At 37.3% G+C, this 19,751-nt stretch overlaps 1 protein-coding gene across 1 annotated transcript; it reads right to left on the reverse strand.

Moving 5' to 3' along the window:
* LOC110209542 (pancreatic triacylglycerol lipase-like) lies at positions 1 to 19,665 on the reverse strand. The gene is made up of 12 exons (XM_020988158.1): positions 19,620 to 19,665; positions 15,938 to 16,092; positions 15,141 to 15,266; positions 11,541 to 11,675; positions 10,186 to 10,297; positions 8,779 to 8,898; positions 8,561 to 8,680; positions 7,725 to 7,843; positions 5,471 to 5,597; positions 3,701 to 3,809; positions 2,987 to 3,151; positions 1 to 107 (listed from the first exon to the last, which is right to left on the reverse strand). Exons 1-12 carry the CDS (start codon positions 19,663 to 19,665, stop codon positions 44 to 46), a joined length of 1,398 nt encoding a protein of 465 aa, XP_020843817.1. The 3' UTR covers positions 1 to 43.
* Positions 19,666 to 19,751: the final 86 nt, after the last annotated feature.

Genomic DNA, 19,751 nt, shown 5'->3' on the forward strand with positions numbered 1-19,751 from the left:
CTTTTATTATTATAGGAAATAATCATTTCACTTTAACATGCTTTTAGCAAGCATAGAGAGTTTGCAGAACTTCTTCTCTTACAGTTTCTGTGCTACAGAATTCATACCTGTAGGAAAAAAAATGGACTATTAACTATAAGTATCTTATACCTTTATACACATGCATATATTTAGAGCTATATCACAGCATTTTATATTGCCTGTAACTTTTTTATTTTTTCTCTAGTAATTTGAATAAGTAATATCTCCTGTTTAAACTGTTAGTCCCTTTATTATAGGACTTAAAGACGGAGAGACACAGTGTATAAGTCATGTTGAGGTCAGGTACTATACCTAGGATAGTGTCTTATCCATAGTAAGTATTTAATAAATGCTTGTTTGATTGGATTAAATCTTTTCTAACCCTCTCATTTTACTATTATTACCACTACCATTACTACTAACTACTATTACTACTACTACTACTACTACTACTACTACTAATTAACTGACATTTATATAGCACTTACTGTGTTCCAGGTACTGTGCTAAGCACTTAACAGTAACTTCATTTGATTCTCACGACAAACTTGACAGGTAGGTGACTGTTATTATCCTTATTGTATATATGAGGAATTTTAAATAAACAGTGGTTAAATGACTTGCCTAGGGTCACTCAGCTAGCAAAATAAGGCTGGATTTGACCTCATGTCTCCTTGACTACAGGCCCAATGTTCTATCCACTGTGTCACCTAGCTATGAGCACCATAAGACCCTGAGCTGTGATTTGAGGGGGGAATGATGGGGTATGGACCTTAGCAGAGACCTTTGCTCCTTGTCCTAAAAAGAATTTGGCTCCCATTTGTCTACAGGCCCCAGAAAACCCTTAAACTTTTTTTTTACCTCATTCTGGTCTCAAATGGTTACCTGAGGCTATATTCCAACCAATGGCTTTTCCTTATGGACTCTCCTTATCTCCCTTTGAAAGCCCTAGTATTCCCATTCAATCTCTAGGACATTCCCAGCCCAGCTTCATTATCTATTCAATCTATCTATCCCCATTGTCTATTCAATATCACAGATATTCCAATAAGAAATCTCCCTAAGTTACCCAGATTCTCTTCCCAGCCCCTCCTCTGGTTGCCCAAAATTACATGAGTATACAGAAGATCTACCCTGGCCCCCACTTAAACTCTGAGACTTTGTCATGCCCACTCTTCCTTATGGGCATCACTTGGCCTGTATGATTTATCTCCAATAAACTTTTTCTCTGGCTGAAAGATTTCAGTTGAATTCTTTCAGGCAGGGCCCACATGTCATGATCTCAGGGTCCCAGCACCCCTAAACCTCTAGACCTCATCAGGAAGAAAGTAAAATTGACTGAGAAGAAAGGTTCCAGAATCAAAGCCACTGTTTTGAAAAGGGGAGAGGGTAGGGATTGTTTCACAACAGCTGATTTTTAAGTTTTGGCCTCCAGTGTGTCCAACTAAGGACCTTCCAGAGAACTTTAAGAATTGCAAGGCCCAGAACACTGGGCACTATTTAATATGGGTTTGCAAAACTAATTTGGCCACAATGCTGATAGGCTTTAAAATAATGACACAAACTATAATCAATCAAAAAATCAAGCATGAAGTTGGCACCTACTACATGCCAGGCACAGTGCTAGGTGCTGGTCAAGGAACTCTAGGGGTATGGAATGCCTCCAGAATAAAAGAATGAAGTGGAAATAAGCCTATTTTTTTTCATTAAAAATACCTCAGGTAATAAGTGCATTTGGTACATAATTTTGTACTTGATGTTTTAGAGAGGAAACTATTGCTAGCTTTAAAACACTATCCTAGAACCTTTATGCATGTTGGGAGCTGAATATCAGGATTCTGTGGAACATCATTTGGGAAACTGAATTTGAGCACTATACTGCATATTCTCTGAAGCTCCTGCTCTGTGAGGACAGTTAGCATGATTAATTCAATTTAACAATTAAATCAGCATTTATTAAACACCTACTATGTACTATATGCAAGGCCCTTTGCTAAGTACTGAGAATATAAAAATACAGAAAAAATCTTTAAGAAACTTTCATTCATCTTTGTATTATTCCCTTCTAGAACCTGGTCCAGCACTTAATGGGCTCTCAGTAAATATTTGCTAAATGTTAAATAGATCTGTGAAGCAGCACAAGAAACCAGCCCAGAGTAAAATATTCCTTTCCTACTTCTGGTTTTTTTTTATGTTTAGCTTTTCTCATATTTTAGCTCAATAGCAGTACTTGAACTGTACTAGACATTTTCCAAAACACATGGAAATAGGATTTTCTTGGCCCAGAAAGGACGAGGAAGAAATTGGTACATGACCATTCAATTAATTTCCTTATTGGTGACCACATGTTTACCACACAACATTAATTAAAAAGTAGTCATTTTTCAATAGCATCATTAATGAATTATAACCAAACTCTAAGATAACATGGCACAACTGTACTCATAATGGTATTTAGCACATTGTTCTGTGGAACTAACTGCCATCTATGATGTCATTTCCTTTAATTTTAGGTTTTCCTAGAACCAGTTAAATGTTTACTACTTGTATGACACTGTAAGTTCATTTGTCTCTCTGAGCCTCAGTTTTCTCTTCTGTACAATGAGAGTCTTAGATTAGGTGATTTCTAAGGCTCCTCCTCTCTCTAAATCTGTGATTCTCTACTCCTTTGAAGAACGTAAGGTAGAGACCTACTTAAATAATTGGAATTTCATGAAGGGAGAGTCTCAGGGTCAAACTCTGACCTTTCCATGGACTTTTATTGGATGGCACAATACCAACCAAAACATCTTTAAAACTTCTATTTTCTTAAAGATGAAATTTAAATATTTTACCTTTAAGTTAAAGGTAATATGAGAAGGTTATTGAAACAAATCTATCTCAAAGTAGATTTTCTGGGTCAGCATATTACAAATATGCCTCTTTATACTTCCTATCTCTCTTGGTTCACAATCAAAAGACTTACGTTTCTCCATCAGAAGTTTCTACAGTGATCGTTGATGCTCCTAATTTTGGCCGAGTTAGATTGATCACATTGTTGTCCCAAAGAAATTTAACTTTTTCAAGTGGTCCAACATTGAAATCTGAATCAATCTCATTAGTATGTGTAGCACCTGGTTTTAGGCTCCCCCTTAGAAGAGAAGTAGATAACAACTTCAAGTACAGGAATCTCTACATATATATTTACTTATAAATTCTATACATGATACATTTTTTGCTAATAAAATTGTGTTAGTAACGTACTAAACAAAAGCAAAAAGACACACAAGCATAGTGGTAATTTATGCCCCAAATGGTATTTTAACATGTATTGGTCACAACTTTCTTCTATAATTTAATAATTGATGACCTCATTAAATCTCTTTCCTCCATCTGTCGTGTTAGCAGCATAATTATTTTCTGATCATAAATTAAGCACCTGGTGACAAGAACAAAATAATCATTTTATGAAATAAAAATAAATGATTTGCCCAGTAAGTAGCAATGCACCAAAGTTAGAAACCAATTCTGAAGTCAATTTCAATGCGAACTATTCAAAAGGAATTCTTGTGATTAATTTAATAAAATATATATCCTAGTACTATGTAAATTGTTATAGCAATGAAAATATAAGCAGTAATTTAGGCAACATGCATTTATATAAAGTAATAATTCCAACATTTAAGATATATGAACTCACGTATAAATATCATATTGCCTGCTGTTTCCATTACTTCCAAACAAAGAAACTACTATTGTTCCAGTAACCTTGGTTCCAGACAATGTGACAGTTATTCCATACCTCCAACCTGTAGAGAAGGTAGAAATAGAATTATGAAGAAATAAATATATTCAGTGTATAAATATAAATATATGAATAGAAAGAAATAGAGATTTCAGCAAAACACTTTATATAGATGGCACTAATGTAAAATATATGATAATTTAATTATACAATGAAGGATTTGTATTGGATGCAAAGTTTTAAGTAATTCATTTTTTTTCAAATTTTCACTTCTTACTGATAAAATGATTTCAAACTAAAGTCAGGCAGCAACTTCAGCACTCAATCTACCATGGTCTTGCACAAAGTCACACAGTGAATTAGTGGCAAAACCAGCCCAAGACTGAGGTCTGTTGATACTTTGTCCAATATTTTTTTCTCTACTCTCCTGTTCTTTACATTTTATTGCTACATTTGATGACTTTTTGGACTTCTACTTCCTTAAAATAGCATTTCTTTTAAATTGTCTATAATTTATATTTTTCATTAAATTAAAATTTCCTCTGACTCAAGCTGAAATTTTTCCATATTTGTAAATTTTATATCAAAAAGAGTTATTTGTTTATGGTTACTTCACCAACTTAGAGATCACTATCATGATGCTTGACAACTTATGAAATACTTTTCTCACAGAAAACTTGGTGAAAGAGTGTTTTAATCCCCAAATTATAGATGAGAAAGCCGAGGCTTTGAAAGTATGAGTTATTGACAAAAGTCACGTGTTGACATAAGCATCTTACAGAGCTGGAATTGAACCTTGCTTCATATTGGACTTTAAGCCCAGTAATCTTTCAACTGTATAATATTATTGTAATGTCAAAAATTCAGAGCTGGAAGGGATTGTAGAGGCCATTAAGTCTAACACATGTCTACCGTATGAGGAAAAAGAGTCAGAGAGATTAAGGGTCTTAGCCAGAGTCATAGAGCTAAGAGGGATTAGAAGTGAGAGTGAACCTAGGTCTTCCTTATTTTGAGTTCCTCACTCTACATACTCTGCCACACTATTTCAACAGGGCTCATCTACACAACACTACAATCCTGCTGGGTCAGTGTGGGGGCAAAATTGTGAGGTAAATGTGTCTTACACGATTTTATTCTCTTGGTTCTCTATACTCTCCTCTCTTTTTCATTTTTGGCCAGAACACATATAAATGATGTCACATTCTACTATATAAAGCTATTATCAGATTCTTTATATACTCTCAGCTATGAGTAAGCTGCTATTTCACCTTATAGAGTTGATCTTTCAACATTTATTGGGTAAGCAGCATTAAAAAAAAAAACCTGACCATCCAAACTCTTGTTTTTTAACATTCACAAAAGAAAACATCGGTGTCTGTTTAAGAACTCTGACAGCATGTAGCAATATCACACCAACAGAATCTAGGAAATTTATTTTTTGAAACCTCTGGTCATTTGGCAATCCGTTTCAAGAATATTGGGAAAAGAGAGGTCCATTTCTACATCCAACGTGTTTAACAGTGGACCCATGCTGTCTTCTCATCCAGATTTCTCAGGCCAGGGAAAATCTACTACTTCCTCTAAACTGGACATCAGTATCTAGTAGTCATCTCCTAAATATGGTCACTCCTTTCCTTTTTCTGTATGTACAGGAGGAAGTCTTTCCAATAGGCAATAACAATTTCACAGAGCTTTGGAAATGAGGAAAGTCAAATGGAAACTTACGAGCAAAATTACTGGCCTCTCCAGTGTTGAGATAGAAGACCTGTCCCACTGTGGTTTTATCAGCAAATCTGTCAGCATAGTGGCCCATCTGTGGACACCCTCCAGATGGACAAGGGAAGCACTTGTTCTGATGAAAATACATAAATGGTTAATGAGAAAACATGCTATCTTTCCAGTTTTACATCCCTATACTCACTCAATCAATTCCATTATCTAAAAAGCAAATGCAATTCTGATATCTTCATAACAGTTGAGAAAAAAATATAAGGAGGAATTATCCTATCCTGCAAACTAAGTCTGCATAATATCATAAATGTTTGTTGAACTGGTAGCTTAAAGTCAGTGATGAAGGCGGTTTTCAACAAACTTGTTCTGAGTGTTAGCATAGCTTAACAACAGAAAATGGAATTATGACCTTCCCTTCCCCAACCCAGTAATCACAGATGGCATTTGTATAGCACATAGAGATTGCCAAGGACTTTACACATGTCATTTCCTTTGGTCCTTACAACGCAACCTATAAGGTAGGAGTGATTATTATCCCCATTTCACAGATGATGAAACTGAGGCTGAGAGATTTAATTAGTTGCCTCAGGTCCCATCACTAGTAGCTTTCTGAGGTGGAATTGAAATTCAGGTGTTTCTAACACAAATTCCAGTGCAGTGTCTTTTGTGACATAACTACCAACTAGAACTTGAGATGTTTCTCTCTTTTAAATGACATTCAGCATTGATCATTTTTAGAATGAACATTTGTAAGAACTAAAGAAAAGCTAGATTTTTTTTTTGGTTGGGCAATGGGGGTTAAGTGACTTGCCCAGTGTCACAAAGCTAGTAAGTATTATGTGTCTCCGGCCAGATTTTGAACTCAGTTCTTCCTGACTCCAGGACCAGTGCTGTATCCACTGTGCCACCTAGCTGACCCAGAAAAGCTAGCTTTTAAAAGTAATTGGGAGAACCTTATCAATATTTGAGATCCAAGATCACAACACAATGATGCTGCTCTAGATACCTAAGAAAATCTTTTTTTCCTTTATAAGGAATCTAAAGCTGTGTGTGTACTATGCTACAGCGCTGGACAAAACTGAAAATTCTAATCTGTTACTAGGATGTTTAGATAATTCATATTTTTGATAAACTTTCTGCTTTTAATTACATTTTTCAATTTGGTAACAGATAGACATTAGCTTCCAAAGAAAGTTTCTAAAATGACCCTAAATGAAACAAATACTTAACCATTGGCTATAAAGGGAATGGAAGGATGAGACAATCATTAACATAATTTAAACAAAAGTGAAAATTTCCATACATCCCATGAAAAATGCTAATACCATTGTGTGAGATTGTACGATTTAAGGTAGACTCATGTAGCAATATAGATTCAATATGTAACATGTATGGAAGATGATACCAGAAATCGATAAATGCTAGAGCTGGAAGGGACGTAGAGAAATCTGTCCCACTTTCCTCATTTTCCAGATAAATAAATTGGAGCCCTAGAGACAATGCTGTAGGTCACATAGTGTCAGAATGGGATTGGAACCTAGGTCATCTAATTTCTGGTTCATCACTCTTTACACTATATCACAATGTTCTGAGCTATTCTACAGAGATTTGGGGGGATGAGAGACTTGGGTATACACCATCTACTTGGTCTCAAGGATTGAAGGAACTGAAGGTGTTTATTTTGAAGAAAAGTGGAAACAGTAGCCACTTGATAGCTATCTCAAGAACTGTTAAATGAAAGGGATTAAAAATGTTCTATTTAGTCCCAGTATACAGAAGCAGAAATTATGAGTAGAAAAGGGGCTAAATGATAATAAAAAAAATTGTTAACAATTAGAATTTCCAATAGTACAAAGGGCTGGTGATGAGTCCTCCTTCATGGAGACTGTTAATAGCTCCTGGGTGGTCACTTATCAGGTATGTTGTAATAAAGACTGCTTTCAAGAATAGTTTACATTAAATGGCCTCTAATGTTCCTTGTTCCTTCCAATTCTGTTGTTCTGTGTAAAGAAATACCTTCTGCCTTGTTCTTGACATGTGATTTCAATCATAAGAAAGATCATATTAAGGAAATTCCCTCTATCAAAGTAAAACAGCACCTTTCTAGAGCACAGGGAAGTTAAGCTACCTGCCCAAGGGCAAGCTAATGTGTGCCAGAGGTAGGAAGAGAACCCCACTTTTATGGACTTGGAACCCAAGTTCTCCATGCTGTATGCAATGTTGATTCTCATGGTAAGCAATAACATACTGCCTCAAAATCTTTGTAGGAAGCACAGGGGTATCCAGAGAAGCCATCTGGGTTGACGATGCTATCTGCATAATACTTGTAACTTCGCAGGTGATTACATGCTGCAAAATCACGAGTTCCTGTGAAATTAAATGGGATCATACAGAAGGGACACTGTATTATTTTTTTTAATCCAAAATTATAATTGAAAATTTGTGACATTTAAATAAGTCATAGACTTGATAAATCATGGTCAAAGTTTAAGGACATATCACACTTTTTTAAAATGATAATTTATGTTTTGTGATATATTTAGCTATCATTAAGTATTGTCAGATGAGGCTTGTCATTATATCAACATATGTAGCCCCAGGGAAGAAAGTTCCTCTGCCAATGGAGATTGGTTCATTCTTTTCAACTGAGTGAGAAAAGGGGCAACAAGAGAGTCAGTGACTTGCCCAGCATCATGCAAACAGTACATGTCAGACGCAGGATTCACCCTAGAGACCTTGATGCTGAGATCAGCTCTCTAACCACTAGACCATTCTGGCTCTGAAAAGGAGCTAGTGGTTACAAAAATAGGGCCAAGTAAATATGAGAAGGTGAAATTTATTTTGAGGCTTAATGGATATATTTAAGTTCTGTAGTTTATTAAAGGACAAGCTAGACTGACACAATAAAAATATTTCACAAATCTATTACTTTCATATTTACCTACCTCCAGTCTAGGAGGGAGGTCTCATACAATAGTAGATACCATCAAAAAGGCAAGGTGTTGGCTAAATACCTTGGCAAGTTTGGCAAGACAGTAACATACATTTTACTAATAATTTTTGTTATATGCTGAATGGATTTACCTTCCCAGATTCCATTTATATCTACAATCTGAGAAAGGATATTCTTATCACATCCAGGCATTTCTTCTCCTCCATTTGGGAAGAAATCAAGGTGTCCCACAATTTGACTCGTTCCAAAACCTAAAACATTTGAAACAAGCGTTAAATGGGTTTGAATGCATTGCCAAAAACTTAGTTATGGCTGATCATAGTTGCAAGATTCAAGGAGAAAGGCTTACCCAGATAAGGGATCATAGCAGCAGCATCTGTGTGAATGACATCAACAAACAAGGCATCACTGGGATCCAGTCGAACTTCTTCTGGAGTCCCTTCAAAGTAAGGCTCAGCAGGATCCAATCCTGGAAGAAATATTGTTATATTTTGGTTATATTCTTTTAACTTATATAACATAAGCCATTATCAAGTGGTGGTTATGACTTGGTGCATAGAGAGCTAATTGCCAAACAAGAAGACACATGCTTCATTCCTCCCTTTGATGTGTAATCTGTCACAATAGATGGGTCATCCTGGGAAAGTAACTTAACTTTTCTATGTTTTCGGCAATTCTTAAGACTATAAAGTGGTGACTTGAATTAGTCACTCCACATCCAAGAATTCATTATATCAATGAAATTACAGTTGTAGTCCTTACACCCAAGAACTGTTACAGAAAATGCTTGTAGATATATTTACTTTCATTTGGTGTGTTTTGTGGTGATAATAATTACATATACTTCACAATTATGTAGTGCTTGAGGGTATATGATTCATTTCCCTCATAAAATTCCTTTAAGATAAGTAATTTGAGTAAGTATTATCTCCCTTCTGAAGATGAGGAAACTGAGGCTAAGAAGGTTAAGTGACTTGCCCCAAGATCTTACATGTGTATATAAATGGATAATTGTGGGGAAAGATTGTTTGAATTTCTTGTTATTTTTAGAATATCTCTGGTTCTTTTGTTGTGATCTATATTATAAATCGACTTTTCTGAGTGTCACACAATTTACCATTAGATTTCAATTCACAGAGGGCAGTGATAACAAGTTTGAGAACTGTCAATCATTAAATCACATCACAGTGGCATTAAGCCTGAGGGAAATAAAAGGATGGGCTACTTTTAGCCCATGAAGAAAAGTTTCAAACTTCATGGAGATTTTTTTCTCCTTTAATTAAACCCTCTGAATATACAAGATTAATTTTTTTTCTAAATACCCCTACTAGTCTGTTAAAATACAAAGGCAGAATACAGATTCTTCAGAAAATCCATGTCTTGCTGGTTAGTTTAACAGAGCTATAATGTCAGAGACAAAAAGAAGGGAAGCGATACAACTCTAAAATAAGTTTTTAGTCAATGTTCCCCCAAGATTTCATCTCATATCAAGGATAAGATTATCTTTGTGAGGTAAAATAACCAAACTATTCCAGGGCATGGAATATCACAAGAACCAGGCTCTCTTCCAAAAACATACAAAATTTTATACAGGTGTTCCTTATATGTTGCTCATAGCAGGCAAAATGAACAAGCATTCTAATATTTTACATGACACTTGAAAGACCACCAAGTTCCCACCAAGTTCAACCTCATGTCTTAATTATATGACGGCAATGTTAGCACAATGTTTCAGGTTTCACCATCTTAATCCTACCTGTGATTCGTCCAATGAGACCATTTAACCTTTTCCCAGCCTCTCCAGCAATATGGGATCCCAGACTGTGACCGATGATGTGGACATTGGAAGGAGAGTATCCAAGCTCGGTCTGATGAGAGAAAAGGTCTTCAGAAATGGCTAGATTGGTATTAGTGACATGTTCAGGCCACACTCCTTGAGAGTCTTCATTGAGAGTGACTTCTCACTTCCCTTCAACAGAGAAATATTTCTCTGTTGATTTTCAAGGACAGCAAATACTAAAGTATTAATGATTTATGGCTTTATTCTGTACTTATTTCTTGTCTTAAGCAGTGTGTCTTTATGATTCTTTGGTCTTGTTTTTGAGAAGGGGAAGATTTGATACTAAACTAGAATTATTAGAAGCTTCCAAAAGCAAAGATTTGGAATAGGAAGTGATAATGAAGAATTACCCAGCCATCTACAGTTTGAGTCTAAGATATTTCTTGTGTCTTTTGGTGATAAGGAGTATAGACATAGGATTACAGATTTAGTGGTGAAAGAGCCCTTGGAAGTCATCCAGTTCAGCCATTTCCATATTAAGAAATGGAAATTGACTAGCCAAAAAATTGACTCCTAGAAAATTGACTGGCCAAAGCTCACAGAAGGCAGTTAGGCAGTAAAGCTGGGATTTGAACCCACATCCTCAGACCCTGAATCAAGAATTCTTTCTACTGTGCCCCAATGCTTCCCAACATTTTCTAAAAACTTGTATTGACACATGCAGAAATAACATGACCCTTGATAACTGTCTAGGCACTATAATTTTAAAAACTAGCAAAATTCAGTCGACCAACTGGTGAAAATCACTTATAGGAGATTTGGGGGTGGAGAGACCAAATCAAACTAGTTGCCTGATTTTTTTCTTAAAACTGAACTGAAAAGGGAATTTAGTCAAAATGAAAAATAGGTCTGTGTTCATAATAATCTAATAATAGCATTCATATAGTGCTTTAAAGTTTGCAAAGCACTTAACAAACACTGTCTCATTTTATCTGCACAGCAACCTAAAGAAGTAGATGCTACTACCATCTGCATTTTACAGTGTGGGAAACAGTGACAGAGAGAAGTTAAGTGACTTGCCTAGGGTCATACAGCCAGGATGTGTCTGAGGCCAGATTTGAACTCAGTCTTCCTATCTCAAGGTCTAGCACTATATCAACTGAGCTGCCTTCATCTTTATTTGCAGACAAAAACCCCAATGCAGACACACTACCTTCCCTTCTAAAACCTTTTTATAGAAAGGTTGATGATGACCTCTAGCAATTGTATGAGCACAGCATTCAGAGGACAATGGATGGAGAGTATGAGACAACATGAAGACACCTAGTTACCTTGAGATAATCCACTAAATAAGCTATTTCAGCCCCTACGACTTGAACATTTTGTGAGGCTTGGGTGTATAAAGTCCGTGAACCCTTTTTCCAGTCCACACAGAAGCAGTTTACTTCTTCCACTTCGAACAAATTCTAGAACAAATACAACAGAAATAGTATAATCATCAAGGGAGTGTTAGAATGCCCATATTCTAAAATTATTTTACTTATCACTAACAAACATAATGAACTTCATTTTCTATATGGTCTGTTCAAGATCTGTTTTTTGTTGTTGTTTGTTTGTTTTTAGGCAATTAGGGTTAAGTGACTTGCTCAGAGTCGCACAGCTAGTGAATGTCAAGTGTTTGGTCTGAGGCTGGATTTGAACTCAGGTCCACCTGACTTCAGGGCTGGTGCTCTATCCATTGCACCACCTAGCTGCCCCTGTCTGTTCAAGATCTTAAAAAACTATGAAGAAATACATCAATTAACAACAACAAAAACATTTCAAGGTAGTGCAATATTGGATTACCACTCTTTGACATTTAACATCCTGAACTATTAATCCGACCTTGCTGAAAACTGGTATCTGAAGATCATCAAGGACTCTACTGAGAAGGGGTTCCATTGCAGCATGTTGGCAAAATGTGCGTCATGGGAAGCTACAGGAAGTATGATATACAATATGTGGCTCTTATTAAACAATATCAGGGATTTGTCTGTGTACAGAGTTTTCCCCTACTGGGCCCTTTAGAGATGAGTATATTTGGTAACTGAAAAAGTTTGTTTGTTTTAAAATACCCTGTTTTCAAAGAAACTAAAGGGATTTCTTGACTAACCCATATAATTATCTTTACAGCTATATCATTAGAATGGTATTTCACATAAAAATAATATCCTGCAGATATGTAGTTCAACCCTTGGGCCCTTCTAGGCATGTGAACCTTCCTATAGAGCCAGAACTAGCATGGGGCAAATGGGGCCCTGCTCCAGGGAGCTGATATCCCAAGTAGCATGTGAAGTGGATTATGGGATGCAATCCCCTTTGGCTATAGTCCTGTAGTTACAGTCACCTTTCCTAGAGACCAGCTTCCTCTCTCTCTCTCCAGTCCCAAACCTAGCATGTACAAGTGCTAGGATCATTTATGGATAGGGGACAGATTGCCCCTGTGAGGAGTAATGGTTTTTCTGTGCTACCATGGCCCTCACACAACCAAATAAATTTGTCACATTTCTCTAGTTATGGGTCTGTGGTGACTCCTCCCCTCCCATCTTGGCTTCTTCACAGAAAGTTAGGCTTTCTGAGAACCCAGGCAATTAATATAAACACTTATTGAGTTGAATTAAAGTTTGCTGAATGCTTGAAGAGGGAGGCATTGAGGAAGAGAAAATGAAAGATCTCTTGGCTTCTGACAGTCATGTACCACCAGCAGAGTCCTGAGGCCCTACTCACTCCAGCAACAAATCAGAGCACACCTAGAAAAGAACCCTTGAGAAGGCCCAAGCATGGGAATCCTGCGGGCTTGAGGCCACATGTGGCATTCTAGGTCCTTGGATGCAGCTTTTGATGAGTCCAGGTTTAACAGAACAGATCTTTTTATTAAGTGGATTTCTTCTATGAAGTTTGGATTCAGACAAAGGGCTGCACTTAAGGACCTATAGGGCCACATATGGCCTTGAGGCTGCAGGTGCCTCACTCCACTAGACATTCAATGGACAACATTTCAACCTTCCTCTGCCTGGCTTCAGAAGTCTAGAACACAGACACTTAAGATCTGTCTCATTAGTAGCCTTGCTACCTCAAAGAGCCACTGCTCCTTGAGAATATAAGGGAAAGTGAGAATTATACCCCTAGAGTACTGCACTGGGAATATTAGCACTGAAAGGAAACATAAGAATAGCATTTATATAGGATTTTAACATTTACAAAGCACTTTACATATGTTAGCTTCATTATATCATCTCTATTTTATAGATGAAGAAACCAAGGCTAAGAGAGGTTAGTTGACATGTCTAGGATCATTCAGCTACAGTCTGTCTAAGGCAGAATTTGCACTCAGATCATCCTGAATCTAAAGTCAAAATATTATTCACTCCATTACTCAGCCCCACAAAGTTAGATCATCTAGTCAAATACCTTAAAATAGAATCAGGACTATGTGTGGTTATCTACTCTAATCCCTTGATTTTGTCTATGAGGAAACCAAAATCCAGAAAAGCGAAAATGCCCCAAAAGCACACTGTTAGTAAATATTAGAGCTAGAATTTCAACCCCAAAACTCTGACTACACACCCATTACTTATTCTCCATGCTCCCTCTCATATTAGTGAAGAAAATGAGGGCTAGAATTGGCAGATGACTTGGAAAAGGGCACCAAGCTAATAAATGTTAAAACCAGGATTAGACTCCCAAATCAGTGCTCTTTCCATGTATAACTCCTACTATGTTATAGGAATTTTTGTTCTATGATATTAGAACAAATTGAGGGTGTCAACAAATATTCCTTTGTACCTTGCATCCTCACTTGTACGAAAAATGATTTTATAATGGTTTTCCTTCATTGTTATCTAGATTTTCTCTCTCCAGTTTTCATTTGTTCTAGAAAATTAGTAGAGTTCATCATGTGTAAAAGTGCGAAATGAGTAGATTGCAATAGGACAGTTGACCTCATCTCCATGGTTATTGCAGATTGCCCTTCAATGAACTAAAGTATATCAAATGGCCAGGGGCCATCAAGGTGCCCATGTACATATTGAGTAATTAATAAATGTCTAATAAATAATGCATTAAAATGAATGAAATAAAGGATTAGCCTTTAGGCTAAAACTCTAGAAATGTGCATAATCTGTGACTAATTGGGTTTGTGATTTTTGGAGAAGTCAATGATCTTCTTAGCACACAGTAGACAATCAATTTTCACTTTCTGAATGAATGAGTTAATTAATGCATGCTGTCATAACACTATATTTTTTTAGATCCTTGGGCTAATAGAAACTGATTATATTTGGTTAAAATGCAAAAATCTTTTAATTCGTTTTTTTATAATTTTTATGATCAGAGGGAAACAATCATTTCTAGATTTCAAACGTTGAAAGCAGAAGTAAAGTTCAAATGGATGGAGGAGGTGTACATTTTTTCTTTCAGTGAGAAATCAATGAGGAGAAATCAAGGCTGATGGAATAATTTTGTCCTATGCCAAATGTTTCATTCGGGAATCCAAGGCTAATAAGAAAACCTGAATAAAGACTAAGAGTGTCCTTAGTAGCAACATAAGGGTATAATCAAGGGCAAAATGGTAAGTTAGAAAGAATGTTGGTCAGGGAGTCAAAAGATCTTGCTTGTTACTTCCCTTAGGATCTCAAGTAAGAAGCATCAGAGGCAGGATTTGACCCCACTTCCTTTGATTCTAAGTCCAATGCATTTTCTACTACACTTCACTGCTTTTTTTTGGCAGTGTGAGCATAAGAGACAACATCTGACTGCTCAATTCTACCATGTACAGAAAGAGGACAATAAAACTTGTTCTGTTTTCTTCACAGTGTTGTTGGGACAAAGGGGCTCTGTAAGATTAGTATAAGAGAATGAGAGGGTGGGGTTTACTACTGCTGTTATCCTACCTTGCATATGCTTAGCAACCAGTCTTCTTCACCACTGTCTATGAAGCCATGAACAATAAATCGAGTTTTTCTATTGTTGTTGAAATTAGAACTTTTGACAGATTCCACTTTGTCTGGAAGAATTTCCTATGTTAAGAAGAGAAAAAATGCTCATCAACCTATTTTCTGACATATGATGCTTTTGACATGAGGGGGAAAGCTTCTGAGAAAGACGTTTTCTTCATAGCTACACTGACACTATGGCGAATCACTGCCTAATTGGTAAATATCGCACGACTCTGCCATCACATGGGAAATACAGTGTGAAACATATGTTCTAATAGTGATAGTGAGAGCAGGTTGAAGGTGCAAAAATATGACCTAGAAGTAGCAGTTGATCCTTATCTATTATATCTAAGGCAATTATTGATAGTTTAAATATGAAATATAGATCTTCAACTTGTTTGCATAGTTGTTTACATGTGGTTTTCCCCATTAGATTCTGAAATCTTTGAGAGCTCAGACTGGTTTTTTTTTCTCTGTGTCTTTGGCACTTAGCACAGAGCCTGGCACCTGGTAGGTGCCTAATAAATACTTGATGACTTCACTTGACTTGTCATAAGATAAACAAGTGACTCCTGGGAAAATTCACAGTAAAGTAAAACTGGAACTTATTGTTTTAAAAAAAAAAGTCCCCAAAGATTCCAACTTTCTTCTCTGGTATATGTTCAGGGAGGAACTAGGAAATCTAGACAGCCTATTATTTCCTCTAAATAATATGCACAAGTTATAAATCTTAAAGTAATAGCAAGACTCACTTCATAGTTGTTTGGGCTTTCATTGGTATACAGAAAAAAACGGACGTTGACGTCTTCTGGAGATGAGGGGAGCACTTTAAAGGGTCTTATCACAGTGCCCCCAAATGGTGTCGCATCTGTAAAGCATCCAATTCTTGAATAGCAAACTTCACTTCCTGCAATCAACCAAAAAGAGGAACATCTCAGTAAGTAAATTAACCTGGAGGGCAGTTTTCCTGAGTTCTCTGCTACATTTAGAAAGAGAACTTGTTAAAATAATGTTTTAGATTTTAATTCCCTCTCCTCAAAATCACTAAATGGTTATAAGGGACATTCACAGTCTTCTTTCCTAAGTGCTAAAGGCACATTATTTAAGATACTAAGGTGCCTCATTCCTCTTACTGCCCTGGTAAGATCTCCCCCCAAATCCATTTTTTTATCCCATCATTTCTGTGCTGGCTTCAAAGCCAATACAATCTGGGAAAAGCACATCTTAGCCAATGAATCAACAAACTTATGTAAAGCACCTACTATGTGACACATACTGTACTAAGTACTGCTAAGACACCTTAGTGCTGGATGTGGTGGCTTACACTGTAGTCCCATCTATGGGGGAGGCTGATGTTGAAGGTTCTCCTGAGCTCAGAACTTCTAAGCTGCAATGGGACCAAACTGGCCTCAATATATCAAGTTCTTTGGAGCAGGGGGCTACCAGGTTTTCTAGGGAGGGAGTAAAATGACCAAGGTCAGAAAGAGAATAAATCAAAGTTTCTGTGCTGACCAGTGGTGACTAGATGAGGCCAGTGAGCAGCCCCTGTCCTTCCAACTGGGAGACATACGGAGACCCAGACTCAAAAAAAAAAAAAGACACCTTAATTAAAGATAAAATGGTACAGTAGGATAAATTTTGTTCCTACAATATGAGTAGGTTTGAATTCCAATCCTGACAATTTGCTTTAAAAAAAATATAAAGTCACATATAAATGTGATTTGTATTTTTTTACTAGCTTTATGACTCTGGACAAGCCATCACTTCTCAGTGGGCCAGTAGCAATACCTTTTAATGGGTCTTTCTGCCTCCAGTTTCTCTATTCTCTCTGTTATAATCTTGGTAATATAACCTTTAAAATATGACTCTTATCAAACACCATCAGTGACTCCCCACTGTCTAACAGATGGAGTGTAAGGTTTCTTTACTTTTAAAACTGTCTACACAATTCCATCCTTTCTTCATAGACTTATCTAATTCTAATTCAATCCCCTCCATATACTCTTAGTCAAACCAGACTATTAATCATCCCTCAGTGTTATCCTGTCTGCTTCATGTATTGTCAGGAGTATAGTGAGTAGAAGACTGGGCTTGGAGTCAGAAAGACTCAGACCCTTAGTCTGAGCTGTGTGACCTTGCAAAGTAATTTAAGTTCCCTGGGCCTCATTTAGGAAACTGTAAAATGAGGGAATCGGACTAAATGGCCTATGAAGTCCATTTCAGCTCTAGATCTAATTATCCTTTGCTTATGCTTTCCCTTTCCCTCCACTTCCTTTCCTTCAAGCACCAATTCAGGTGCTATTTCCTGACAAAGTCTTCCCTAATTCTGCCAGCTCAAATTTCCCCACACTCAAATTTATCATATCACTTTACTTGTATCTCTCCTTTCCCCTTAGTATATTCTACCTTGGAGTAAAGCTATTTGTGGACATGCCTCATCTTCCGCATTCCATTCTAAGTCCTTAGGAGAATGAACTATGTTTTCTCTTTTTTTCTCTGCATACAGTGCTTGGTACATAGTTGGCATTTACTACATTCCTTTTGAATTGTGCTGAGCAGCAAAGCACTGTACAAGTGGGAACCAACAGATTCTTCCAGTTTTATGTGAGTGGCAGAGATGCTCCCAGCTCTAATTATTGTTGAGGCTTCCAGGAGCCAAGATGGTGGAGTAAGAAGTAAGTCACTCTCAACTTCCTTTATTGACCTCTGGAAACCCAGAAAATATCACCCCAAGAAAAACCCTGGAACAGCTGAACCAACAGAAAGAAGGGGTATAGCACTCTTGTAGCCCAAGAAGCTTGAGGGAAAGGTCTCACCTGCTCTGGGAGAGGGGGAGCAGTACAGAATGGGAGGCAACCTAAAAAGCTAGCAGAAAGCCCTACGCCAGCATACTAGGTGGAGATCCTCAACCCCAGTGTGGTTGAGCAGGCAAGCACCCACACCAGGACCCCTGAGTGCCTCAATACAGGTAGGGGAACCAGTGGAAACTGGCTCAGAAAACCAATACATTCCACAGTGTTCTCCTGCAGCCAAGTCTCCTGGTACCTCAGCAAAACTCTGTGAAATACAATTCCAAGAGGGAAAGCTCCAGGCAAAGAAACATCCTGCAGAAGTGAAACATCTCTCTGCAAGGCCTGGGTGAGCAGGAGCCAAAGAAAGGGGCAAAAGGCCCACGTGAGCAGGCATCCTCCAAGGCCAGACTCCCCACTCCTACCCCTAGAGCTCCAGTGTTACTGATTCCAGCCCAACACCAGGTAAGCTGCCAGAACCCTACAGCTGCAAACTGCCAGCACCAGAGGCCCCAGCACAAAAAGCTTGGGTCAGTGTCCCCTGTTCCCAGGCAGGAGACCTCAATTTTTTTAAAGGTCAGGAAATAAGCAAAACCATGAGCAAAAAAGAAATGTACGATGACCATCAATTCTTATTATGGGGACAGGAAAGATCAAGGCAGAAATTCAGAAGAGGGCAACATTGTCAACATATCTACATCTGAAACCTCAAAAGGGATATGAACTGGTCCAAAGCCCAAAAAGCATTCATGAAAGAGCCCAAGAAGGATTTTAAAAGTCAAATAAGAGAGGTAGAAAAGACATTGGGAAAAGAAATGAGAGGTATGCAAGAGCGAGTCAATAGCCTGGAAAAGGAAAGACAAAAATTAACTGTAGAAAACAAGTCCTTAAAAAATACAATTGGCCAAATGGGAAAAAAAGTACATTGAAGAAAGCAATTCCTTAAGAAGCAGAATTGGCCAAATGGAAAAGGAGGCACAAAAATTCACTGAGGAAGACTCCTTAAAAAGTAAAATGGCCCAAATGGAAAAAGGAGGTACAAAATTTAATATAAGAAAACAATTCAATAATCAGTGTTGAACTTTCACTTGAGAGCTTAAATTTTATCCAAGACCCAAAAAACTCCTCCTTTGAACTCAACCAAACCTTTGGCCCAAGAGGCACTCAAATGGAAGAGATGCAGATTCACCCCACAAGCAAAAGCAATTCTTAGTTTAGCATAATTCTGGGCTTGAACATTACAATGTCATTGGGCTCCCCCCCAAAAAAATATTCAGTGTTGGAAAAGTTACCAGAATTTAAAGTTAGAACATTATAGAATGCGGTATTTATTTTTGGCCACCCTATGATTCCATGTATGTAGAGACATTATTGTGAGGAATTCCCTCAACAATGCAGATTAACCCCTGCTCTGCAACTTAGTCTTAGACAGCTACCTAGAGCACAGAAAGGTTAAGTTACTTGCCACATTCAGCCAATATATGCCAGGGCTGAGACATGAACACAGGCTCTCCCAATACAGAGACTGGCTTTCTATTCATTATATCAGACAGTTTCTATGTAGGAAATAATTCTGAACCATTTTACAGACTGATATACACAAGAGACTTACACATCCAACACTGACACAAATATGGTTTCTTACCTGCCACTGTGCCCAATAGCAGAGAGATCGTCCAAATTAGCAGCATCTAAATAAACCAAAAACAAAGCTGAGTCTTGGTAGAGAAACATAACAAAGACTGTGCTGATTCATGTTCACTTGATTTTTTTTTCA

This window comes from Phascolarctos cinereus, unplaced genomic scaffold, assembly GCF_003287225.1.
Source record: "Phascolarctos cinereus isolate Bilbo 61053 unplaced genomic scaffold, phaCin_HiC Scaffold_3;HRSCAF=262, whole genome shotgun sequence".
Taxonomy (NCBI): domain Eukaryota; kingdom Metazoa; phylum Chordata; class Mammalia; order Diprotodontia; family Phascolarctidae; genus Phascolarctos; species Phascolarctos cinereus.

Bases quoted from the DNA above. Each gene is read 5' to 3' on its own strand.
- LOC110209542 (XM_020988158.1), bottom strand. From the start codon at position 19,665: ATGCTGCTAATTTGGACGATCTCTCTGCTATTGGGCACAGTGGCAG. The intron at 16,093-19,619 runs GTAAGAAACCAT...GGTTGATTGCAG, and splicing joins GCTATTGGGCACAGTGGCAG to GAAGTGAAGTTTGCTATTCA. The intron at 7,844-8,560 runs GTAAATCCATTC...TTAATTTCACAG, and splicing joins TATAAATGGAATCTGGGAAG to GAACTCGTGATTTTGCAGCA.